This window comes from Erpetoichthys calabaricus, chromosome 6, assembly GCF_900747795.2.
Source record: "Erpetoichthys calabaricus chromosome 6, fErpCal1.3, whole genome shotgun sequence".
Classification (NCBI taxonomy): domain Eukaryota; kingdom Metazoa; phylum Chordata; class Cladistia; order Polypteriformes; family Polypteridae; genus Erpetoichthys; species Erpetoichthys calabaricus.
This window is the reverse complement of record NC_041399.2, coordinates 215,387,327-215,410,100: the sequence shown is the minus strand read 5'-3', so window position 1 is coordinate 215,410,100 and position 22,774 is coordinate 215,387,327. Positions and strand designations below refer to the sequence as shown.

Below are 22,774 nucleotides of genomic sequence, written 5' to 3'. Positions count from 1 at the left end.
AACGTCAAGATTCATCGAAATCAAATTATTGGACGATTCCAATACTTTCCCTATACTTTGTATACAAAAAAGTAAAAGATCTAGCGCTAGTAAAGCCATCTACGGAACTCATCGTTATTTTCCAGCATAACCCCAAATGCTAAATCCCTGCCCAAAGCGAAATTAATCTCTGCCATGGTGGCAGATTTCATTGATAAAGATATGGAGCCCATTTACAGTGTGGAAAAGGAAAGGTTAGCTAGGACGCTGCAGGCTGTCGATTCAAGGTATGTGCTTCCAAGCGGGGCCGTGGAATCGGATTTGGAGTCTGTCACGCACGAGCACATGGGGAGCAGCTTAAAGACCAGACGCACATCGTGACAAGTTGTGCCAGGGGACAATGGCGGTGTACTAACCTCTCTCTTCCCATAGAAAAGACGAAGCGCCGCCGCCATAATCCTGACCGGACGACCAAACAACAACACTTCCGGGTTCCTTTCTTCCCTCTGGTCCCACATTGATGATGTACACTACCCATCCACCACCACGCCTTCCCAGCATTCCACATAGCTACATTTCCAGTCCGATTCCATAAAATGTCTGTCCTCACACTCCTTTTTGTCAAATGCTATTTTTGTTTGAAAATAAGTTGGACTTTTTTGTTGCAGTATACGGGGCTCAAAACCCCAAACCTTGACCTGTTTTCTGTTTCGTTATTACAAGTCCAACTAAATGCAAATCGTAATATGATGAGTTAACATTTCAATTTCACACATGCAAATTTGATTAAACTATTTATTTTCCTAGACCGGGGTGGACAAAGTCGTTCCTTCGAGGCTGCAGGTTTTTGTTCCAACCCCGTGCCCTAATAAGTGGCGCTTATTGCTCAAGTAACACTTCTGCTTCACTTTAGTGGTCTCGCTCGTTAAGATGTTGAACCCTTATCGCTTATTTTAGTCTTAAACAGCTGTATTCTCGGTTTTTAATGGCTCTTTATTACCAATAACATGCAAATGACAAAAGAGAGCAGCATTTCTCCATTTAGCTTGTTTCCATTTACACCCCTGTGTGTTTTAATCGTGCACTATTGGGTTTAATTAAATAAGTGGAAAGAAAGTGAACAGAAAAAAGTGAAGGACTGAGAATTACTCATCCATTTTAGGTTTCATATCCTTAGAAAGGAAAAAAAAAATCTAGGATATGAGAAAGACCTGACATGGCAGAGTTAAAGTATTGACAAGCCATGAAATTTAATTATTGGCAAGGACTGTTTTCTAATTAAGCAACTGGGTTGGATCAAAAACCTTTAGCCACTGCGGCCATTCAGGACTGATTTTGCCCAGCCCTGCCCTAGACTTTTGATAAAAGTATATTAATTGATATAAAATAATTAATAATTTTGTAAATTTAGTGTTTTGTTTAACGTGACTGGGTGATTGTGAGCCACAACAACGTTCCTACAGCCTTTAAACCCAAACGTTAACAGGTTAGGATGCAAGACAAGTAGCCTGATGATTCACAATTGCAGTGCCGGGGATCGTGTATGTAGTGTGCTTTGAGTCAACTCAGTAAATATACGAGTCTAATGACATAGAGAGCAGGCAGAGTTGGTGGGACCAGAAACTGAGGAGTCGGAGGTACCATTTACATTTACTTATTTAGTTGACGCCATTATCCAGGATGACTTACAACATTTATGATACAACTGGTACCAGATATAGATGATGGAACTGTTGATAGCAGTGATATACAGTGCATCCGGAAAGTATTCCCAGCGCTTCATCACTTTTTCCACATTTTGTTATGTTACAGCCTTATTCCAAAATGGATTCAATTCATTTTTTTCCTCAGAATTCTACACACAACACCCCATAATGACAACGTGAAAAAAGTTTACTTGAGGTTTTTGCAAATTTATTAAAAATAAAAAAAATGAGAAATCCCATGTCCATAAGTATTCACAGCCTTTGCCATGAAGCTCCAAATTGATCTCAGGTGCCTCCTGTTTCCCCTGATCATCCTTGAGATGTTTCTGCAGCTTCATTGGAGTCCACCTGTGGTAAATTCAGTTGACTGGACATGATTTGGAAAGGCACACAGCTGTCTATAGAAGGTCCCACAGTTGACAGTTCATGTCAGAGCACAACCCAAGCATGAAGTCAAAGGAATTGTCTGTAGACCTCCGAGACAGGATTGTCTTGAGGCACAAATCTGGGGAAGGTTACAGAAAAATTCCTGCTGCTTTGAAGGTCCCAATGAGCACAGTGGCCTCCATCATCCGTAAGTGGAAGAAGTTCGAAACCACTAGGACTCTTCCTAGAGCTGGCCGGCCATCTAAACTGAGCGATCGGGAGAGAAGGGCCTTAGTCAGGGAGGTGACCAAGAACCCGATGGTCACTCTGTCAGAGCTCCAGAGGTCCTCTGTGGAGAGAGGAGAACCTTCCAGAAGGACAACCATCTCTGCAGCAATCCACCAATCAGGCCTGTATGGTAGAGTGGCCAGACGGAAGCCACTCCTTAGTAAAAGGCACATGGCAGCCCGCCTGGAGTTTGCCAAAAGGCACCTGAAGGACTCTCAGACCATGAGAAAGAAAACTCTCTGGTCTGATGAAGCAAAGATTGAACTCTTTGGTGTGATTGCCAGGCGTCATGTTTGGAGGAAACCAGAAACCGCTCATCACCGGGCCAATACCATCCCTACAGTGAAGCATGGTGGTGGCAGCATCATGCTGTGGGGAACTGGGAGAGTAGTCAGGATAAAGGGAAAGATAACTGCAGCAATGTACAGAGACATCCTGGATGAAAACCTGCTCCAGAGCGCTCTTGACCTCAGACTGGGGCGACGGTTCATCTTTCAGCAGGACAACGACCCTAAGCACACAGCCACGATATCAAAGGAGTGGCTTCAGGACAACTCTGTGAATGTCCTTGAGTGGCCCAGCCAGAGCCCAGACTTGAATCCAATTGAACATCTCTGGAGAGATCTTAAAATGGCTGTGCACCGACGCTTCCCATCCAACCTGATGGAGCTTGAGAGGTGCTGCAAAGAGGAATGGGCGAAACTGGCCAAGGATAGGTGTGCCAAGCTTGTGGCATCATATTCAAAAAGACTTGAGGCTGGAATTGCTGCCAAAGGGGCATCGACAAAGTATTGAGCAAAGGCTGTGAATACTTATGGACATGGGATTTCTCAGTTTTTTGATTTTTAATAAATTTGCAAAAACCTCAAGTAAACTTTTTTCACGTTGTCATTATGGGGTGTTGTGTGTAGAATTCTGAGGAAAAAAATGAATTTAATCCATTTTGGAATAAGGCTGTAACATAAGAAAATGTGGAAAAAGTGATGAAGCACTGGGAATACTTTCTGGATGCACTGTAATGAATTCTGAGGGGTGTAGAAACATCTGATCTGCTCAAGTCCCAACTCAGCGGATGGCACTTCATCCTACACAAGATGATGATCCAAACAGACTGCTGAGACGACACAGGATTTAATCGAAGCTAAAAAAAATAGAAAATTCTTGAATGGCCAACCCTGTCACCCTGATTTCAGTCCAATTGAGCAGGTCTTCTATATGCTGAAGAGAAAACGTAAGGGGACAAGCCCCCCGAAACAAGCAGAAGCTAAAGATGGCTGCATGAGCATATCTGATGGGGCCTGAATGTAGAAAGGTCACAGCTCAAGTGTCTCTGCTTCACTAAACATTTGGCCATTTTGAAACGTCACAAGTCCGGGAGGTTCCATTTCAGGCAGAGGGGCTTATCCCAAACAACTAAAAGGTGGCCAAGATGCCATGCCACTCCTCATATCAGCCCAGCCAAAGGCTCAGTGCTGCCTTCTAGAGTGAACGACACCCCAACATGGTTGTATTTAAGGGCAGGAGTCGCCGGCTCCCCCAGAATTGGGAGGCACTTTTGTTTTTCCAGACACTGTACCTGCTCCCTCATTAAACTTTTACCTCCTTTGGATTTTACTTTCAAATTACAGGACAGCAGATTGGCAACATTAGCCTGTAAACGCGGACTCCTTTCTCCACTGTCCTGGGTATCGATTTGCATTTAAAAACAGAGTCTGGGAAGCTCAAGATGCTATACATCATTTATAATCCTCAAAAATAGAAAAACTAAAAAAGGTGCCAAGCTGCAGTTTGCTCCACTGGCAAAATAAAACAAAAATTTACAAGGGCTTAGCTCAGTGACATAGGTGGATAAAAACGTCCGCTGTTGTGGGGTACCAAATCTGCAAATTTTGTTCTGTATTTTCATTATAATTTTGCTCAAGACAACAACAGATGAACTAAATGCAGGACACATCAGAGCATCTCCTCTTCTCAGTTGTACCTCACTTTTAAAACAGCTGTTCCAACAAAGAAAGGAAGACATGCCGGTACCCAAGGCTATCGATTAGTTTATAACCTGGGCATCTGGGACAACAAGTGGCTAAATGGGCTTACAGCCTGGGAAAGGAAGACATGCCAGTAGGTAGTAAGCAACATCAAAAAGTTTTATTGTGTGGGAAAACAGACGAGTGAATTCATTCATCATATAGACACACGGCCAATCGGAATATCTAACAATCACATCTTGCAAATGCCAACACCCCCTCTTTTACTAGGACTTTACTATCAGTCCTATTTTCTATTATTCTTTGTTCCAGTGGTATTATTATTATTCCTGTAATAAATACCATGCTGCTTTTAATTTTCTACGCTTTGTCTTCATGTCTAGAGTGATTGAAGTAATAAGGTAGATTTCCTTGAGAACCTGGCGCAGCCGGAGGTTTGCCATACGCTGTGTGCTGCGAGGTTTATTAAGGCGGAGGGTGAGAGCTCCACCCAATAGTAGGGAACAGGACGTCAAGTTAGGCATTCGTGGCTGATAAATGGCTGACAGTCAAAAATGCTGAGCCTTTGTATGATTAAATGTACTCTTGTAGACCAAAAGTAATATTTACCGTATATGCACCCACGTATAGGTTGGGTCTTGAAACCCAAAAAAGAAAAAAATCGATCATAAAAATCAGACCCCGACTTATACGCCCGTTCAAAAATGCGACACTTAAATTTTTTTTTTTTTTAACATCTTCTTGCTTCCTCCAATCTCGTATCAGTTTCTCAGACAAATCGAATTTTGTTGCGACAGCGCAGTTACCAATTTCTTTCACTACTTCAACAACGTTTAATTGAAAACCAGCTTCATATTTACTTCTGATCGAACGCTCCAGCATAGGTAAGGGATGCTTATACGATAAAGGTGTATGAGGGTGTGATATACAAAAAAAAAAAAAAACACAAACCAGTGCAAACGTCACTTCGGAATAGTGCGGGTATCACCGTGTGGTCACATAATAATAATAATAATTTATTACATTTATATAGCGCTTTTCTCAGTACTCAAAGCGCTATCCACACAGGGAGAAACCGGGAAGTGAACCCACAATCTTCCACAGTCTCCTTACTGCAAAGCAGCAACACTACCACTGCGCCACCTGTTAGGACGTAGGCACAATACATAGAAGAAAAAGGCTGTGTGCTCCGTGGTGACTCTCTCAGGTGGCCGTTAGCATATCATAATCTCTTGGACTATTTACCGCATTTGATTTATATGACCGACATTATAAAATAGCAGATTTTATACGGTAAAATCAAGCCCCGAGTTATCTGCGAGTATATAAAGTGTGTCCAGATCTAACTATGCAACTTTTGATGCAATGCAATGCAATAATTGCATGATTAGATCTGGACCACCCTGTATACAGTAGGTCTGAGATATCTTTAAAATATTGTATGTTGTTTGTGCCGATAATAAGTAACTCTCTTGAAGTGCTGAGTGACAGGCTATGTTATTCCTAAAGCACTTGTATGGTTTAAAGTGCCAGAAATTAACAAGCTGTGTGTGTGTGTGTGTGTGTGTGTGTGTGTCATTCATAGGGCACTATTGACTTTATGTGTGTATGTGTATAGCTACAGTATGTATGTATGTGATCATCTTAACGTGTGACAATAGACTAACCCAGGAATGAATATGAGGAGTACACTCGCCCCCAGGTAAAGGGTAAGTAGAGGGATATACCACGATAATACAGTCCGCTATACAGTATATGGATCGAACTCAATCAACTTTATTAAAAGTGCAAAATCACCATGTAGCACAGTCCCGATACACCGTACAAGTAAGAAGAATACACGGGGCATAGCGTTCAATAAACAAGAAAAAAAAAAAAAAAAAAATCCTTGACGTTAATGTCAAAGAAATAATTACAAAAAAAAAAAAAAACAACAAAAAACACACACACAAAACATTAAAAACACCACGTAATGGGACATCTGCAAATTAAAAAATAAATAAATAAATACGTAAGCATTTAAGAGAATGTTTCAAGATGAAAGTGTGTGTGTCTGTGTGTGTTTGCCCTGCGACGGCCAGATGCCCTGTCCAGAGTTTATTCCTGCCTTGTGCCCTGTGCTACCTGGGATTGGCTCTAACACCCACCCCCCGTGGCCCCTGGTCAGGATTAAGCAGGTTAGAAGAGGACATGCAGTACTAGGCAGAAAAGACGATTTTATATTACGTTCATACAGTCTTGTTTTGTTCCAACTTTCCGTGTGGTTAAATAGAAAAAGAGAAAAACTTTTCATTATTTTGGCCTTTTTTTTGGTCTTCATGTGTCAAACAAGATGTGTCATAAAAGGATTAGGGACAAGAGCTACAGGATGACAAGGGATGTCAGGCTGCTCAAGTTCCATCACCAGTGCTGTGGTGTGAACCTCAAAAGACCCCAAAGTTACCAGTGCCTCCACTGATATGTGCCTGGGAAAGGGGAACGGGTAACCAGGGTGCACCACCAGCCCAGCTTTGGACGTCTCATAACATCTAAATAAGGGTCACAGTGGGCCATTGCCTGTCCCCGCAAAACTGGATGGAAGACCGGGCATCATCCCTGGATGGGGAAACCAGCCCACCACTGGACCCAGTTTAGCGAAGCTACACATCATTGATGGAATGTGTTGAGGACAACCCATGCAGACACCCACAGGAACATGCAAACTCCACAAAGACAATGACTGGGCATGGAGTCCAAACCCAGGAAGATGGATCCACCCAACTGTTCAAGCATCAGCCTTACAATGAAGGAGGGAGAAGTCCTTACCTTTTGATAGCAACCAATTCGCCAGACTCATTGCTCTTGCCCATCAGCACGCTGCCGTAGGTGCCGTCCCCCAGTTGTTTAAGTGTTGTGTAGCGATTCATTTTCTTTCATAGAAATGTAAAAGAGGCAGGGTGTGGAAAAATATTCACAAAAAATAAAATGTTTACTTCACCAAAACAAATCTGTCTATCGTGAAAAAGAGAAGAGGATCCTTGTTATCTCATCAGTGGACACGTCCCATCCATCGCTTGTTGGTGCTGCCGTTTTTATTTAGAGAGTCCATTGAAATTGCAGATCATGAACACCTTTGGCTTCCATTCTTGAGAGCCCTAGAAACAAAAGAAAAATATCATTTCAATAAACTGAGAAACAACCTTTCTAAATGCCAGCTAGGCGACCGTGCCCATGACTGAACACGGGCATTTAACCTTTTATCTTCTATGCTTGTTCAGCTGTGAATAGCTGGATGGGATGGAGAGTGCAAACACACACAAGACAACGCGGGACTTTCTGGGATGGCCAACAAGAACAAGTTTGACAAACAGCCTCAGGCACAGAATAAGTGAAGGTGAGATGGATATTACACTTCACAAACGGTGGACATTTTGTCAAAAGCAAGGCCTGGAAAAATGTGTAGGTGTTTGTGTAAGAAGAAAGAAGGGGAATAAAGCCCCAAAATAATAAATAAAAAAAATTTAAAAACCACACTTATATTAAGTTAAAAAGTGTACTAAAAAGTAAAATATATCACTCGTTAAATAAAAGATGGGTGCTTTTGCTAGGATTTTAAGAAGTGTTTTTTGAATGTTAATTGATGAAAAGCACCCAGACTTTTATTTTACGAGCGATGTATGAGAGACTTATTTTTTACTTTTTAGCACACTTTTTAACTTAATATAAGCGTGGTTTTTAAAAAGTTTTTTTTTAATATATATATATATATTATTTTCAACTTTTTAGTCTTGGGTTTGTTTTAGTATAATTTTGTAATCAATATTTTAACACTTCCTTTAATATTTCTATCCGTTACTAGCGCCATCTATTAGTGAAATCTTTAAATATTCTTCATATGAAAATTTCATTTCTTAATTCACATGGATTAATTGATCAATTAGTAAAACTGGTTATTGATTCATAGATTGTCATCGGAAGTGAGTAAGTGTGCAAAATTTCAAGTCATTTGGACAATAGGAAATGGGTTAAATATCAATTACAGGATTTGTACCAGACAACAAACAGGGGAAGTTCAAATAAGCATTGTAATAATAATAATAATAATAAAATGAATTATTTCAGACTAGGAAGAACAACTTCAATGTCACTCCCACCAAAAAAGGGGACTTCTACTGAGGGATTTGGCAATTGTAGAGAAAAAAGTGTTGCTCAGATTAAACAAATCACCAGGACCACAGAGTATTTACTGTCGAGTTACTAAGGAGGTTAGTGAGTAACAACAAAATTTACAATCAAATGAAAACGTTTAGGACCCCCTATCAGCCTGCATAATAATTGACTCTCCTTTCAACATAAAAGATATCAGTGGTCTGTCTTTCATTTCCTAGGAGTACTGCTGTGTTTTCCGAACAAAGATTTTTAGTGACGCAGTATTTAGTTGTATGAAATGAAATCAAATGTGAGAAGCTGGCTGTGCACAAATGTGGGTCCCCTTGTCATTGTTCTGATTTGAATGCCTGTCACTGCTCAATGCTGATTACTTGGTGTGATGAGCTTGTTAAGCCTTCATAGACAGGTGTGTCCACTCATGAGATATAAAGGGATTTAAGGTGGTCAGTTACAAGTTGTGCTTCCTTCCCTTTGACTCTCCTCTGAAGAGTGACAGCATGGGATCCTCAAAGCAACTCTCCAAAGATCTGAAAACAAAGATTGTTGAGTCTCCTGGTTTAGGGGAAGGCTACAAAAAGCCATCTCAGAGGTTTAAACTGTCAGTTTCTGTAACTGTAAGGAATGGAATCAGGAAATGGAAGGCCACAGGCATAGTTGCTGTTAAACCAGCAGGTCTGGCAGGCCAAGAAAAATACAGGAGCAGCATATGAGCAGGATTGTGAGAATGGTGACACACAACCCACAGATCACCTCCAAAGACCTGCAAGAACATCTGGCTGCAGATGGTGTATCTGGAAATCGTTCTACAATTCAGCGCATCTATATGGCAGGGTGATGAGAAAGAAGCCCTCCCTGCACTCACGCCACAAACAGAGTCGCTTGTTGTATGCCAATGCTCATTTAGACAAGCCAGATTAATTTGGGAACAAAGTGCTTTGGACTGATGAGACACAAATGGAGTTATATGGTCATAACAAAAAGCACCTTGCATGGTGGAAGAACACTGCATTCCAACAAAAACACCTGCTACCTACTGTCAAATTTGGTGGAGGTCCCATTATGCTGTGGGGCTGTGTGGCTCGTTCAGGTACTGGGGCCCTTGTTAAAGTCGAGGGTCGGATGAATTCAACCCAATATCAACAAATTCTTCAGGATAATGTTCAATCATCAGTCACAAAGTTGAAGTTACACAGGGGTTGGATATTCCAACAAGACAATGACCCAAAACACAGTTGGAAATCTACAAAGGCATTCATGCAGAGGGAGAAGTACAATGTTCTGGAATGGCCATCACAGTCCCCTGACTTGAATATCATCGACAATCTATGGGATGATTTGAAGCAGGCTGTCCATCAAATTGAATTGAACTGGAGAGATTTTGTATAAAGAATGGTGAACAACACCTCCATCCAGAATCAGACACTCATCAGAGGCTATAGGAGGACAGCGTCTAGAGGACAAAAGGAGGCTCAACTAAGTATTGATGTCATATGTCTGTTGAGGTGCCCACATTTATGCACCTGTCTAATTTTGTTATGATGCATATTGCATATTTTCTGTTAGTCCAATAAACTTAATGTCACTGCTGAAATCCTACTGTGTCCATAAGGCATGTCAGATATTAAAAGGAAGTTCAGCCAATGAGAAACAAAAATCCAAAGAATTAAGAGGGGTTCCCAGACTTTTTCATATGACTGTATTTCTAAAGTACATTTTCATACAAGTGATGTATCTCAAACTGCTTTACAGGATGAAGAAAGAGGAAAAAAAAGACAAAATATAAGAATAAAATTAGGCAATACTAATTAACATAGAATAAAAGTAAGGTCCAATAGCCAGGGAGGACAGAAAAAACAAAACAAAAACTCCAATCAGCTGGAGAAGAAAGAAAAAAAAAAAAAATCTGCAGGGGTTCCAGGCCATGAGACCACCTGGCCAGCCCCCACTAGGCATTCTACCTAACATATCGTATTAATCAGCCCTCATGGATTGCAGGCTTCACGTGAAAGAATTAGACGATGACAGTCATGTGGACCTCTGGCTTTCGATCCATCAAAGTAGGGACATCATGGTGCTTTGATCGGGTGGTGTGGGCGCAGATCAACACCACAGAAATCCAGAAAAAGAACAGCAGAGTTAAAGTAGGGGTTAGTATGGATTGCAGAGCCATGACAGAAATGATAATTCAATGCATATACAGAATATCAGGGTTACACCAAAATGAAGCTCTGAAGAAGCCATGTTAACATAACGGGTTTTGTAGCAATTTTTTTTTAAAGTGCCACATCGTATCAGCCGGTGAATTTCTATTGGTAAACTCGTATTCCAGATTTTAGGTACCTAACAGCAGAAGCCACCCCCCCAGCACATCTTTTAAGTTTAGCTCTTGGAATTAAAAGCAGCCCCTCATTTGAAGATCTAAGGTTACGATTGGAGTGTAAGGTGACAGATATTCCGAGATATAGGATGGAGCAGATTACTGAAGGCTGTTTAAACCATAAGCAGGATTTTAAAGTCGATTCTAAATGGCACAGGTAACCAGTGTTGTGACGCTACGACTGGGGTGATGTGCTCAGATTTTCTTTTCCTAGTTAAGATAATGGCCATTGCATTCTGCACTCGTAATCGATTGATGGCTTTTTTTGGGTGGTCCTGAGAGGACTGCATTACAGTAGTCTAGCCGACTGAAAACTAAAGCGTGAACTCATTTCTCGTCATCTTGTAAAGTTATAAGGGATCTAAGTTTTGCTATATTTGTTAAGTGAAGAAAGAAATACAGATATACAGTTGTGCTTGAAAGTTTGAAAACCCTTTAGAATTTTTTATATTTCTGCATAAATAGGACCTAAAACATCATCAGATTTTCACTCAAGTCCTAAAAGTAGATAAAGAGAAACCAGTTAAACAAATGAGACAAAAATATTATACTTGGTCATTTATTTATTGAGGAAAATGATCAAATATTTCATATTTGTGAGTGGCAAAAGTATGTGAACCTCTAGGACTAGCAGTTAGTTTGAAGGTGAAATTCAAGTCCGGTGTTTTCAATCAATGGGATGACAATCAGGTGTGAGTGGACACCCTGTGTTATTTAAAGAACAGGATCTATCAAAGTCTGCTCTTCACAACACATGTTTGTGGAAGTGTATCATGGCACGAACAAAGGAGATTTCTGAGGACCTCACAAAAAGAGTTGTTGATGCTCATCAGGCTGGAAAAGTTTACAAAACCATCTCTAAAGAGTTTGGACTCCACCAATCCACAGTCAGACAGATTGTGTGCAAATGGATGAAATTCAAGACCATCATTACCCTCCCCAGGAGTGGTCAACCAACAAAGATCACTCTAAGAGCAAAGTGTGTAAGAGGCCACAAAGCACCCCAGGGTAACTTCTAAGCAACTGAAGGCCTCTCTCACTTTGGCTAATGTTCATGTTCATGAGTCCAACATCAGGAGAACACTGAACAACAATGGTGTGCCTGGCAGGGTCACAAGGAGAAAGCCACCGCTCTCCAAAAAAACATTGTTGCTCGTATACAGTTTGCTAAAGATCACGTGGACAAACCAGAAGACTATTGGAAGAATGTTTTGTGGACAGATGAGACCAAAATAGAACTTTTTGGTTTAAATGAAGCGCAATATGTTTGCAGAAAGGAAAACACTGCATTCCAGCATAAGAACCTTATCCCATCTGTGACACATGGTGGTGGTGGTATCATGGTTTGGGCCTGTTTTGCTGCATCTGGGCCAGGACGGCTTGCCTTCATTGAAGGAACAATGAATTCTGAATTATATCAGAGAATTCTAAAGGAAAGTATCAGGACATCTGTCCATGGACTGAATCTCAAGAGAAGGTGGGTCATGGAGCAAGACAACGACCCTAAGCACACAAGTCGTTCTACCAAAGAATGGTTAAAGAAGAATAAAGTGAATGTTTTGGAATGGCCAAGTCAAAGTCCTGAACTTAATCCAATCGAAATGTTGTGGAAGGACCTGAAGTGAGCAGTTAATGTGAGGAAACCCACCAACATCCCAGAGCTGAACCTGTTCTGTATGGAGGACTGGGCGAAAATTAACTCCAAGTCGGTGTGCAGGACTGATCAACAGTTACCGGAAACGTTTAGTTGCAGTTATTGCTGCAAAGGGGGGTCACACCAGATACTGAAAACAAAGGTTCACACACTTTTGCCACTCACAAATATGTAATATTCGATCATTTTCCATTAATAAATAAATGACCACTTATAATATTTTTGTCTCATTTGTTTAAATGGTTTCTCTTTATCTACTTTTAGGACTTGAGTGAAAATCTGATGATGTTTTAGGTTATATTTATGCAGAAATATAGAAAACTAGCAAACCCGCGGTGTAGCATATGCCGCATAATTATGTATTGATGGGTGAACACTTTCTGAACGACACAGTTGTCCAAATGGGGTGGGTTTGAGGATACGACTGTGAGTGAATGAAAAGATGTATGTTGCTCTCTCCAGAGTTCCAATTGTCCATGACTGAAAACTGGGTTTGGCAGATACAGGCAAATCGTTTTGAAAGTGTGTCCCTGTGCCTTATTAATTGTCATTGCAAAGGCCAATCTAACAGGAAATTGTCTGCGTGTAAACGTAAAAGGCAAATTTGAATCTGATGGGGTCAGGGAAATCTGGGGAATAAGGACAGTTTGTGAGGTAGCAGCTGCGATTGTTTTACACTCCATTACATTGCGGTGAATGCTGGTAACAGTCAGTCTAGTGTCTTTACAGAGACTTCTTGCTGGCATGAGGTTTCTGAGAAGCATGACGACTGAACCAATTTTAAGTTTGACTTTATGCGGAGGCATGCCAGTGGGAGTAAGGGCCGGCCGGCGGGGAATGGGAATAACGCCACCGGATCACCAGTCGGCATCGTTTACGGTCGGAACTACGACGGTATGTGATCTTCTTCAAGCCTCCGACTTTCGTTCTTGATTAATGAACACATTCTTGGCAAATGCTTTCGCTCTCGCACGAATTGTTGGCTCTGTAGTGCATGTGCCATGGTCGGCTGCTTAGTGAATTGTTGGTGGGCGGGGCTCGGTCTTGCGTGCGTCTTGCTTGCCATTTACTTAGTGAATTATATATATATATATATATATATATATATAGATTCTAAAGGGTTCCCATACTTTCAAGCACAACTGTAAACCATTGCTGCATATTTTTAGTGTGAATACTGCCGCAGGGAGATATGGCCGCCCTTCAGAGACTCCCTCTCAAACAGTTTTTCAATGGAAAACAAACCCACTCTTACACTCCCTCTTTGCGGGTCAGTTGCAGGCTTGCTGGGCTTCGAACACTTAAAAGACCGATCCGCGGCCATTCTGTCATCTCACTCTCCTACCTCTCTTCCCCCAGACTCCCTCTGCTCCGACCGCTGCTTACGAGCCGCTGTAGCCCCTTGATGAAGACGACTTTGCGTTCTTTTGAGCAGGAGTCGGGGCCGATGCATCAAGTTTGAGGGCTGTTCCATGTAAGGCCTGATCGCCTCTGAAAGAGACTTGTGTTTGTATCTGCCAGAACAGCAATCAAGTTTCTACTCCTTGGAAAACCTCCTGTACTCTCCTGTGCAACTTGGCGACTCAAGCTTGACATTAGGAAGTCACTGTGCACTGGGGAGATTCCAGTGCAGTTCCAAAGGACTGGAACATGGCAAATATTATCCCGTTATATAGAAAGAATGAGTGGGCAAGTCAAATCAATTCTAAGCCAATAAGCTTAACATGCATGACAGGAAAACTAATGGAAGGAATTATTAAGGGAAAAATGGAGCAACACACGGCAAAGATGGGAGTTTAACTGAATAGTCAGCATGGGGTCAGACGAGGAGGTCGAGTTTTACTAACTGGCTGGAACTCTATGAGGAAGCAACAAAAGGATACGACCAGAGTGGAGAAGGTGAGATTATTGATGTGAACTTTCGGAAAGCATTTCATAAGGTGCCACATGAGAGGGTGGGCATCAAACTAAAAGAAGTGGCAATTCAGGGTGTGGTGGGTAGAAGAGTGCAGAATTGGCAGAGGAAACAGTGGTGTCCAGTAAGGGTCAGTGCTGGGGCCGCTGCTATTTTTAATATACAAAGTTGGGCAAAAGTAGGTTTATAGTTCTTTGTATATAAAAACACATACAGGTTATGTTTATTACAATAGCTTTATTAACTCATAAAGAATGTCACATTGGTAAAATGAACTTCAGTACAAGCTCATAAGGGCTAAAAACTGCTGGCCTCATGTACTAACAATTGTAAACCTATTTTTGCACACCCCTTGTATATAAATTATCTTGATCAAAACATTCTGCGGTGTGCTGGCGCCCTGCCCGGGGTTTGTGTCCTGCCTTGCACCCTGTGTTGGCTGGGATTGGCTCCAGCAGACCCCCGTGACCCTGTAGTTAGGATATAGTAGGTTGGATAATGGATGGATGGATGGAAAAAAATACAAGCTGGTTAAATTTGCAGATGATAACAAGCTGGGTGGATTGGCAGATAATCGAGAATCCGCAAATTATCAGAGAGGAACTTGGACAGCAGACAGACTTGGGCAGATTTGTGGCCACTGAAAATTAATGTCAATAAATGTAGTGAGAAGTCAAGCAAATTGATTGGCTCTTTTTAGTTAGCCAGCTTTCGAGGCAACTCAGACCCCTTCTTCAGGTGAGATGTCATCAAGAAGAAGAGGCCCGAGTTGCCTCGAAAGCTGGTTCTTTTTAGTTAGCCAATCACAACGGGTCATTTTGCTTGACTTCTCATTACATTCATAATGGCTAACACAGTACAACACCCTAGTACTGCTGTCAATAAATGTAAAGAATTACATGTAGGAAGTAAAACTGAGGTTTGAATACACACTGGGCAGTCTGAAAATCAAGAGTCGACCTTATGAGAAGGATTTAGGAGTCATAGTGGACTCTAAGCTATCGACTTCCAGACAGAGTACAGACGCCATTAAGAAGGCAAACAGTATATCAGGTTATATAGCGCCTTGATGTGTGGAGTACAAGCCACAGGAGGTTCTGCTCAAGCTTTATAACACACCGGTGAGGCCTCATCTGGAGTTCTGTGTGCAGTTTGTATTACAGAACAGACACAGCAGCACAAGAGAAAGTCCAGAGAAAAGCGACCCGGCTGATTCAGGGCTACAGGGGATGAGTTAGAAGGAAAGCTTAAAAGAACTGAACCTGTTAACCATTTAATGTCACTAAATGTAAAAGTATTATGCATGGGAAGTAAAAACGTGAGGTTTGAATACACAATGGGGGTCTGAAAATTAAGAGTTCACCTTATAAGAAGGATTTAGGAGTCGCAGTGGACTCTAAGCTATCGACTTCCCATCAATGTTCAGACGCCATTAAGGCAGCTCACAGAATGTCAGGTTATACAGCGCCTTGATGTGTGGAGTACAAGTCACAGGAGGTTCTGCTCAAGCTTTATAACACACTGGTGAGGCCTCATCTGGAGTCCTGGGTGCAGTTTGGGTCTCCATAAAGACATAGCAGCACTAGAGAAAGCCCAGAGAAGAGCAACTCGGCTGATTCAGGGCTACAGGAGATGAGTTAGGAGGAAAGATTAACAGAGCTGAGCCTTCACTGTTTAAGCAGAAGATGAAGAGGAGACGTGACTGAAGTGTTTAAAATTATGAAGGGAATTAGTCCGGTGGATCGAGACGATGACTTTAAAATGAGTTCATCAAGAACACGGGGGTACAACTGGAAACTTGTTAAGGGTGAATTTCACACAAACATTAGCAGGTTTTTCTTTACAAAGAGAACCACAGACACTTGGAATAAGTGACCAAGTAGTGTGGAGGACTTTAGGGATTTTTAAAACTCGATTTGATGTTCTTTTAGAAAAAATAAGTGGGTAAGACTGGTGAGCTTTGTTGGGCTGAATGGCCTGTTCTCGTCTAGACTCAGGCCCCGCCGCGAGTGGCAGCCTTTCCAGCAGCTCCGTGTATGACTTTATCTTTTTACCTTTTTCTCTATTCACTGTCAACTCCTACCACTTTCTGTTATGTGGACTAGTTCCCTGGGCACTTTTTACACTTTTTCACTACTCTACTACTTGGAAATGGATTTTTACACACCAAGACTCATCTATTCAAGTAGTCAACTTCAAGCACTGAGAACAAATGCCCGAGCCGGTGTGATCCCCTATTTACCTGATGAGGTAAGAAGGTCGTATCGTGGCAGCAGAGCCGGCGCTAAGATAAAAGCCAAGCGTTTAGAGAGAAAGTGGCGCTACAAACCTTCGGTGCCTTCTGTGATCCTGGGAAATGTGAACTCGCTACCAAATAAGATCGACGAACTGGCTGCGCTGGTGAAAAATGTCAGGACCTACAGAGAATGCAGTTTGTTGTGTTTTACTGAAACGTGGCTAACAACTAACATCCCAGATGCTAACATGGAGCAACCCGGGTTTAGCACAGTTAGAGCGGACAGAGATGCAAGTACCTGTGGGAAGCACAAAGGAGGAGGACTCGCTCTCTATGTGAATACACGGTGGTGTAACTCTGGGCATGTAAACGTTAAAATCTCCTCTTGCGACAGGGACATCGAACTGTTGGCCGTAAGTTTGCGTCCCTATTACTTGCCCAGAGAGTTTGGACACGTCATTGTGGTTATCGTTTATATTCCTCCTCGGGCGGACGTGGAGTCAGCGAGTGTGTGCTTAGGGTCATCATCCATTCTGCTGTTGCTAAGTTACAAACGCAGCACCCTGAGGCGCTTGTGCTAATCTCTGGAGACTTTAACCATGTGACGCTGGACAAAACATTACCTGCCTTCTCCCAGTATGTGGACTGTAACACCCGGGGAAATAAGACTATTGATTTACTGTATGCAAACGTTAAAGACGCATACAGCGCCACCCCGCTGCCTGCGCTTGGGAAAGCAGATCATAACCTGGTGCTGCTTCAGCCTCACTATAAACCAAGAGTTAGGGTGCTACCTACAACCACACGCTCATTCAGGAAGTGGACCCCGGAGGCTGAGAATACTCTGAGAGAATGTTTTGAAACTACAGACTGGGATATCCTGCAGGGATCACATAGTGAGAACATTGAGGAGGTTGTTGACTCCACTACTGACTACATCAACTTCTGTATGGACACTGTAGTTCCAGTAAGAACTGTACGCTGCTATGCTAACAACAAGCCATGGATTACAAGTGACATCAAGGGCCTTTTGAATCAGAAGAAAAGGGCTTTTAAAGACGGTGATCAGCATGAGCTCAAGCGCATGCAGAAGGAACTTAGAGTCCAGCTCAGGGCGGCGAAGCAGCAGTACAGGAGAAAGCTGGAGCAGAAGTTGCAGAATAACAGCATGAAGGAAGTGTGGGATGGGATGAAGATCATCACTGGCTGCAGCTTGAAGTGGGGTGCCACCATCGAGAGAGACGTGAAGAGAGTAAACCAAACGAACAACTTCTTTAACAGGTTTGACCACCCTAACCCACTCTCACCTCGGAGTACTGCACCCTCCACACATCCTTCTGCTGATACCAGCATAGGAGAGACATCCCCACCCACAATTACAGCAGCGCAGGTGAGCAGAGAGCTGAGGAGACTTCGTGCCAGCAAAGCAGCGTGTCCAGATGAAGTATCGCCACGACTGCTGAAGGTCTGTGCATCGGAGCTGGGGGGTCCTCTACAGCGCATCTTCAACCTGAGCCTGGAACAGGGGAGAGTCCCGAGGCTTTGGAAAACATCTTGCATCACCCCAGTCCCAAAGGAATCACGTCCTAGTGAGCTGAATGACTTCCGGCCTGTTGCTCTGACATCACATGTGATGAAAACCATGGAGAGGCTGCTGCTTCACCACCTCAGGCCACAGGTTCAACACGCCCTCGACCCTCTGCAGTTCGCATACCAGGAGAAGGTGGGAGCGGAGGATGCCATCATCTACATGCTACACTGATCCTTCTCCCACTTGGACAGAGGCAGTGGTGCTGTAAGAATTATGTTTTTAGACTTCTCTAGCGCCTTCAACACCATCCAACCACTGCTCCTTAAGGACAAGCTGACAGAGATGGGAGTAGATTCATACCTAGTGGCATGGATCGTGGACTATCTTACAGACAGACCTCAGTATGTGCGTCTTGGGAACTGCACATCTGACATTGTGGTCAGCAACACAGGAGTGCCACAGGGGACTGTACTTTCTCCGGTCCTGTTCAGCCTATATACATCGGACTTCCAATACAACTCGGAGTCCTGCCACGTGCAAAAGTTCGCTGACGACACTGCTATCGTGGGCTGCATCAGGAGTGGGCAGGAGGAGGAGTATATAGGGACCTAATCAATGACTTTGTTAAATGGTGTGACACAAACCACCTACTGTACACCTTAACACCAGCAAAACCAAGGAGCTGGTGGTGGATATTAGTAGGCCCAGACCCCTCACGGACCCAGTGATCATCAGAGGTGACTGTGTGCAGATGGTGCAGACATATAAATACCTGGGAGTGCAGCTGGATGATAAATTAGACTGGACTGCCAATACTGATGCGCTGTGCAAGAAAGGACAGAGCCAGTTATACTTCCTTAGAAGGCTGGCGTCCTTCAACATCTGCAATAAGATGCTGCAGATGTTCTATCAGATGGTTGTGGCGAGCACCCTCTTCTACGCGGTGGTGTGCTGGGGAGGCAGCATTAAGAAGAAGGACGCCTCACGCCTTGACAAACTGGTGAGGAAAGCAGGCTCTATTGTTGGCATGGAGCTGGACAGTCTGACATCCGTGGCAGAGCGACGGGCGCTCAAAAGGCTCCTATCAATCATGGAGAATCCACTGCATCCACTAAACAATGTCATCTCCAGACAGAAGAGCAGCTTCAGCGACAGACTGCTGTCAATGTCCTGCTCCACTGACAGACTGAGAAGATCATTCCTCCCCCACACTATATGACTTTTCAATTCCACCCGGGGGGGTAAACGTTAACATTATATAAAGTTATTGTCTGTTTTTTTCCTGCATTGTTACAAAAAACAATATTGAATTAAAGATTGATATCAGTATGCTGCTGCTGGAGTATGTGAATTTCCCTTTGGGATTAATAAAGTATCTATCTATCTATCTAATGGTTGTTAACAAATATCTAACCCGCCATTCACATGGCAGCAGCTGAATGCATTTCGGCATGTAGACCTTGTCAAGACCACCTACTGAGGTTCAAACCGAGCATTAGAATGGGAAAGAAGAAAGGGGACCAAAGGGACTTTCAATGTGGCATTGCTGTTGGTCGCAGTATTTCACAAACTGTTGATCTACTGGGATTTTCACACACAAACAAGACAGAGTGGTCCAAAAAAAGGAAAATATCAGTGAGTGGCAGTTCTCTGTTGATGCCAGTGGTCAGAGGAGAATGGCCAGACTGGTCCGAGCTGACAGAAAGACAACAGGAACTCAAATCAGCACTCGTTACAAGTGCAGTGTGAAGAAGAGCAGCTCTGAACACACAACTTGTCAAACCTTCAGGAAACCACAGTGGCTGCCACTCCTGTCAGCTAAGAACATGAAACGGAAGGCTACAATTCACACGGGTTCACAAAATTGGACAACAGAAGATTGGAAAAACGTTGCCTGGTCTGAGGAGTCTCGATTTCTGTTGCGACAATCAGATGGTCGGGTCAACAACATGAAAGCAGGAATCCATCGTGCCTTGTATCAACACTTCAAGCTGGTGCTGTCATGGTGTGGGGCATATTTTCTTGGCATACTTTGGGCACCGACTGAGCATCGTTTACATGCCACAGCCTACCTGAGTATTGTTGCTGACCGTATGTCCATCCTCTAATGGCTCCTTCTAGCAGGGTAACGTGCCATGTCACAAACCTCCAATCATCTACAACTGGTTGCTTGAACATGTCAATGAGCTCACTGGACTCCAATGGCCTCCACAGTCACCAAATCTCAATCCAGTAGAGCACTTTTGGGATGTGGTGGAATGGAAGATTCACATCATGGATGTGCGGCCGACAAATCTGCAATAACTGCGTGAGGCCATCATGTCAGTGTGGACAAAAATCCCTAAGGAGAGTTTCCAGCTATGCCATGAAGAATTACAACAGTTCTGAAAGCAAAAGGGGGTCCAACCCAGGACTAGCATGGTGTACCTAATAGAGTGGCCCGGGAGTGTAAATTCAAGCAGCAATGCCTGGGGAATTCATTTCAACCTTGCAAGCAGTGACTAAGTGCCAGGCTACCCGCAAACCGCCAACACCCCTTTCTAACTCACAGCTTAACGTGACCTAATTATAGAAATCAGTTTTAAGAGACACCGCTCCCCTTACAGCGGACATCATCTGTCACCCGCTGTGTTGGCCTTTGAGCTCAGAGGGTGTCTTCTTTACCTTTTGACTCAGCATCATCAGCACGACGTGTTTGTGCCCCGCAGCGTTCTCTTCCTAGAATCACAGCACAGTGATGTGGGCAAGTCCAGGCCTGACTTCAGTGGAAACTCAGCGAATCCGATGAGCCCATCAGCATTGTTGTCTTGTCGCTTTGTTGTACTCAGCATGCGATGGGCTCCTTAGACAGACCAACTCGGGCAGAAGGCGTGTGTTGTGTTTCTATTATGACAACACCATGCGGACAAACGGCACAGGGCGTCATCACATCTCGGCTCAAGTGCTGGGATTCTCTTCCACTTTCATCTGTGAAACTCAGGACCCCGGACTTGAATGAAAACCCCTGCCCCCCCGTCACCCCTCCATTGGCTTCCAGTTGGATACACAATAATCTTTAGAGCAGGGGTCCCCAACTCCGGTCCTGGCTACAGGTTTTCATTCTCACCCTTTTCTTAATGAGTGACCCGTTTTTGTTGCTAATTAATTCCTTTTCCATTCATTGTAATTGACTCGCTCTTGAAGACTCAGAGCCCTCAATGGTTTCTTTTTCCTAAATTAGCAGCCAAACAATATTGAGATATAAAATGAGCCAAAACAACTGGTGTCCATCATACAATATCTGAAAATAAAGAATGATGAAGGTCTGAGGAATGAGGATCTGCTCAGGTCCCCAAAACATTTGAACGGCGCTCATAGAAAAGAGAAAATCCATAATTTCGGACATGTCTGCTATTGCACAACGAGAGCAGCGACAAGCCATGGAATTAAAGAACGGGTTTAATTAACAAGACTCGGCACCTCATTTAAGGAACTGGCTGGAGTGAAATTGGTTGGAGTTTGAGGCCCTGAGTTAGGTGGTCTTCTGTTGGCTCACTCACTTCACATTTCATTTCTGTTTGAGTGCCATTTAAGGAACGAAATGAAGCAATGCAGGGGAACAAATCTTATAAATCAAGTCAATTAAAATTAATTCAAAACGTCACTAATTAAGAAAATGGTTAGAATGAAAATCTGCAGCCACTGGGGCCCTCCAGGAACGGAGTTGGGGACCCCTTCTTTAGAGCTTTGCTATACATGGAGCATGGGGAAGGGGTGAGAACTTCACAACTTCAGCCGTTCAAACAAAAACGACGAAATGAGTAAACGTACCTGGGTGGGAACTCCTGATCCAAGACATCCCAGTACCACTCTGTCCTTCTATGCAGGTTGTTTACTTCATTTGACCCATGGGGTTTAGTTTCAAATGAAATATTAAATTATAAAAATTCCTCTCCATTTTAGTCCACACTTATCTGTGTACATACATAAATAGAAGTTAATGCACTTGATTGTATTTTATTGTACAGTATAAGGTGGTCCAGATCTAACTATGCAACTTTTAATGCAATGCAGGAAAACAATGCAAGACAAAAGAATTGTTTGAAATATCTTGTAATAAGCGAATATGCAGGGCAGGTGCTGCCATCTATCGGCAACAAAAATAATTTTTTGTGAATTCTCTATGTAATAAACTTAATACGTTATGTACAGTCGGTTATAATGTATTGTAAAAGGGATCATTGTTTCCATTTCCTGTGTAATCAGTAAATGAACACCAATCTGCACTCCTGCTTCTCTCACTTCTGACCTTCTCCATGTCCCCGTCACTGAGAAGCCCTCCACAGCGTGATGCTGCCCTTCACCAGACAAACCGTAACACTTAAGAGTTTAACTTTTGTCTCGTCAGTCCGAAGAAACTCACTCCTCACACTCTCAGTCCTTTAAATGGCGTTGGCAAACTCCAAGCAGGCTTTTGCTTAAGAGTAGCTTTCAGCTGAGATGGTGGTCCTTCTGACACATGGTACAACGTGCTGCCGCACCCGCCACATGACGAAACAGCTCGGGATCCTGGTTGGCAAACCTCCTCCCAAGCAGACACACGGTCCAG

General features: G+C 43.1%; 1 protein-coding gene across 2 annotated transcripts in view; it reads right to left on the bottom strand.

The window, feature by feature from the left end:
- Nucleotides 1–22,774, bottom strand: part of mak (male germ cell-associated kinase) — a 116,879-nt gene that overhangs the window by 77,104 nt on the left and 17,001 nt on the right. For both annotated transcript variants that reach the window (XM_051928981.1, XM_028790839.2), the window contains exon 2: nucleotides 7,130–7,458. In XM_051928981.1, coding sequence (XP_051784941.1) covers nucleotides 7,130–7,230 — 101 coding nt within the window. In that variant the 5' untranslated portion in view covers nucleotides 7,231–7,458. The remainder of the gene's footprint in view (nucleotides 1–7,129; nucleotides 7,459–22,774) is intronic.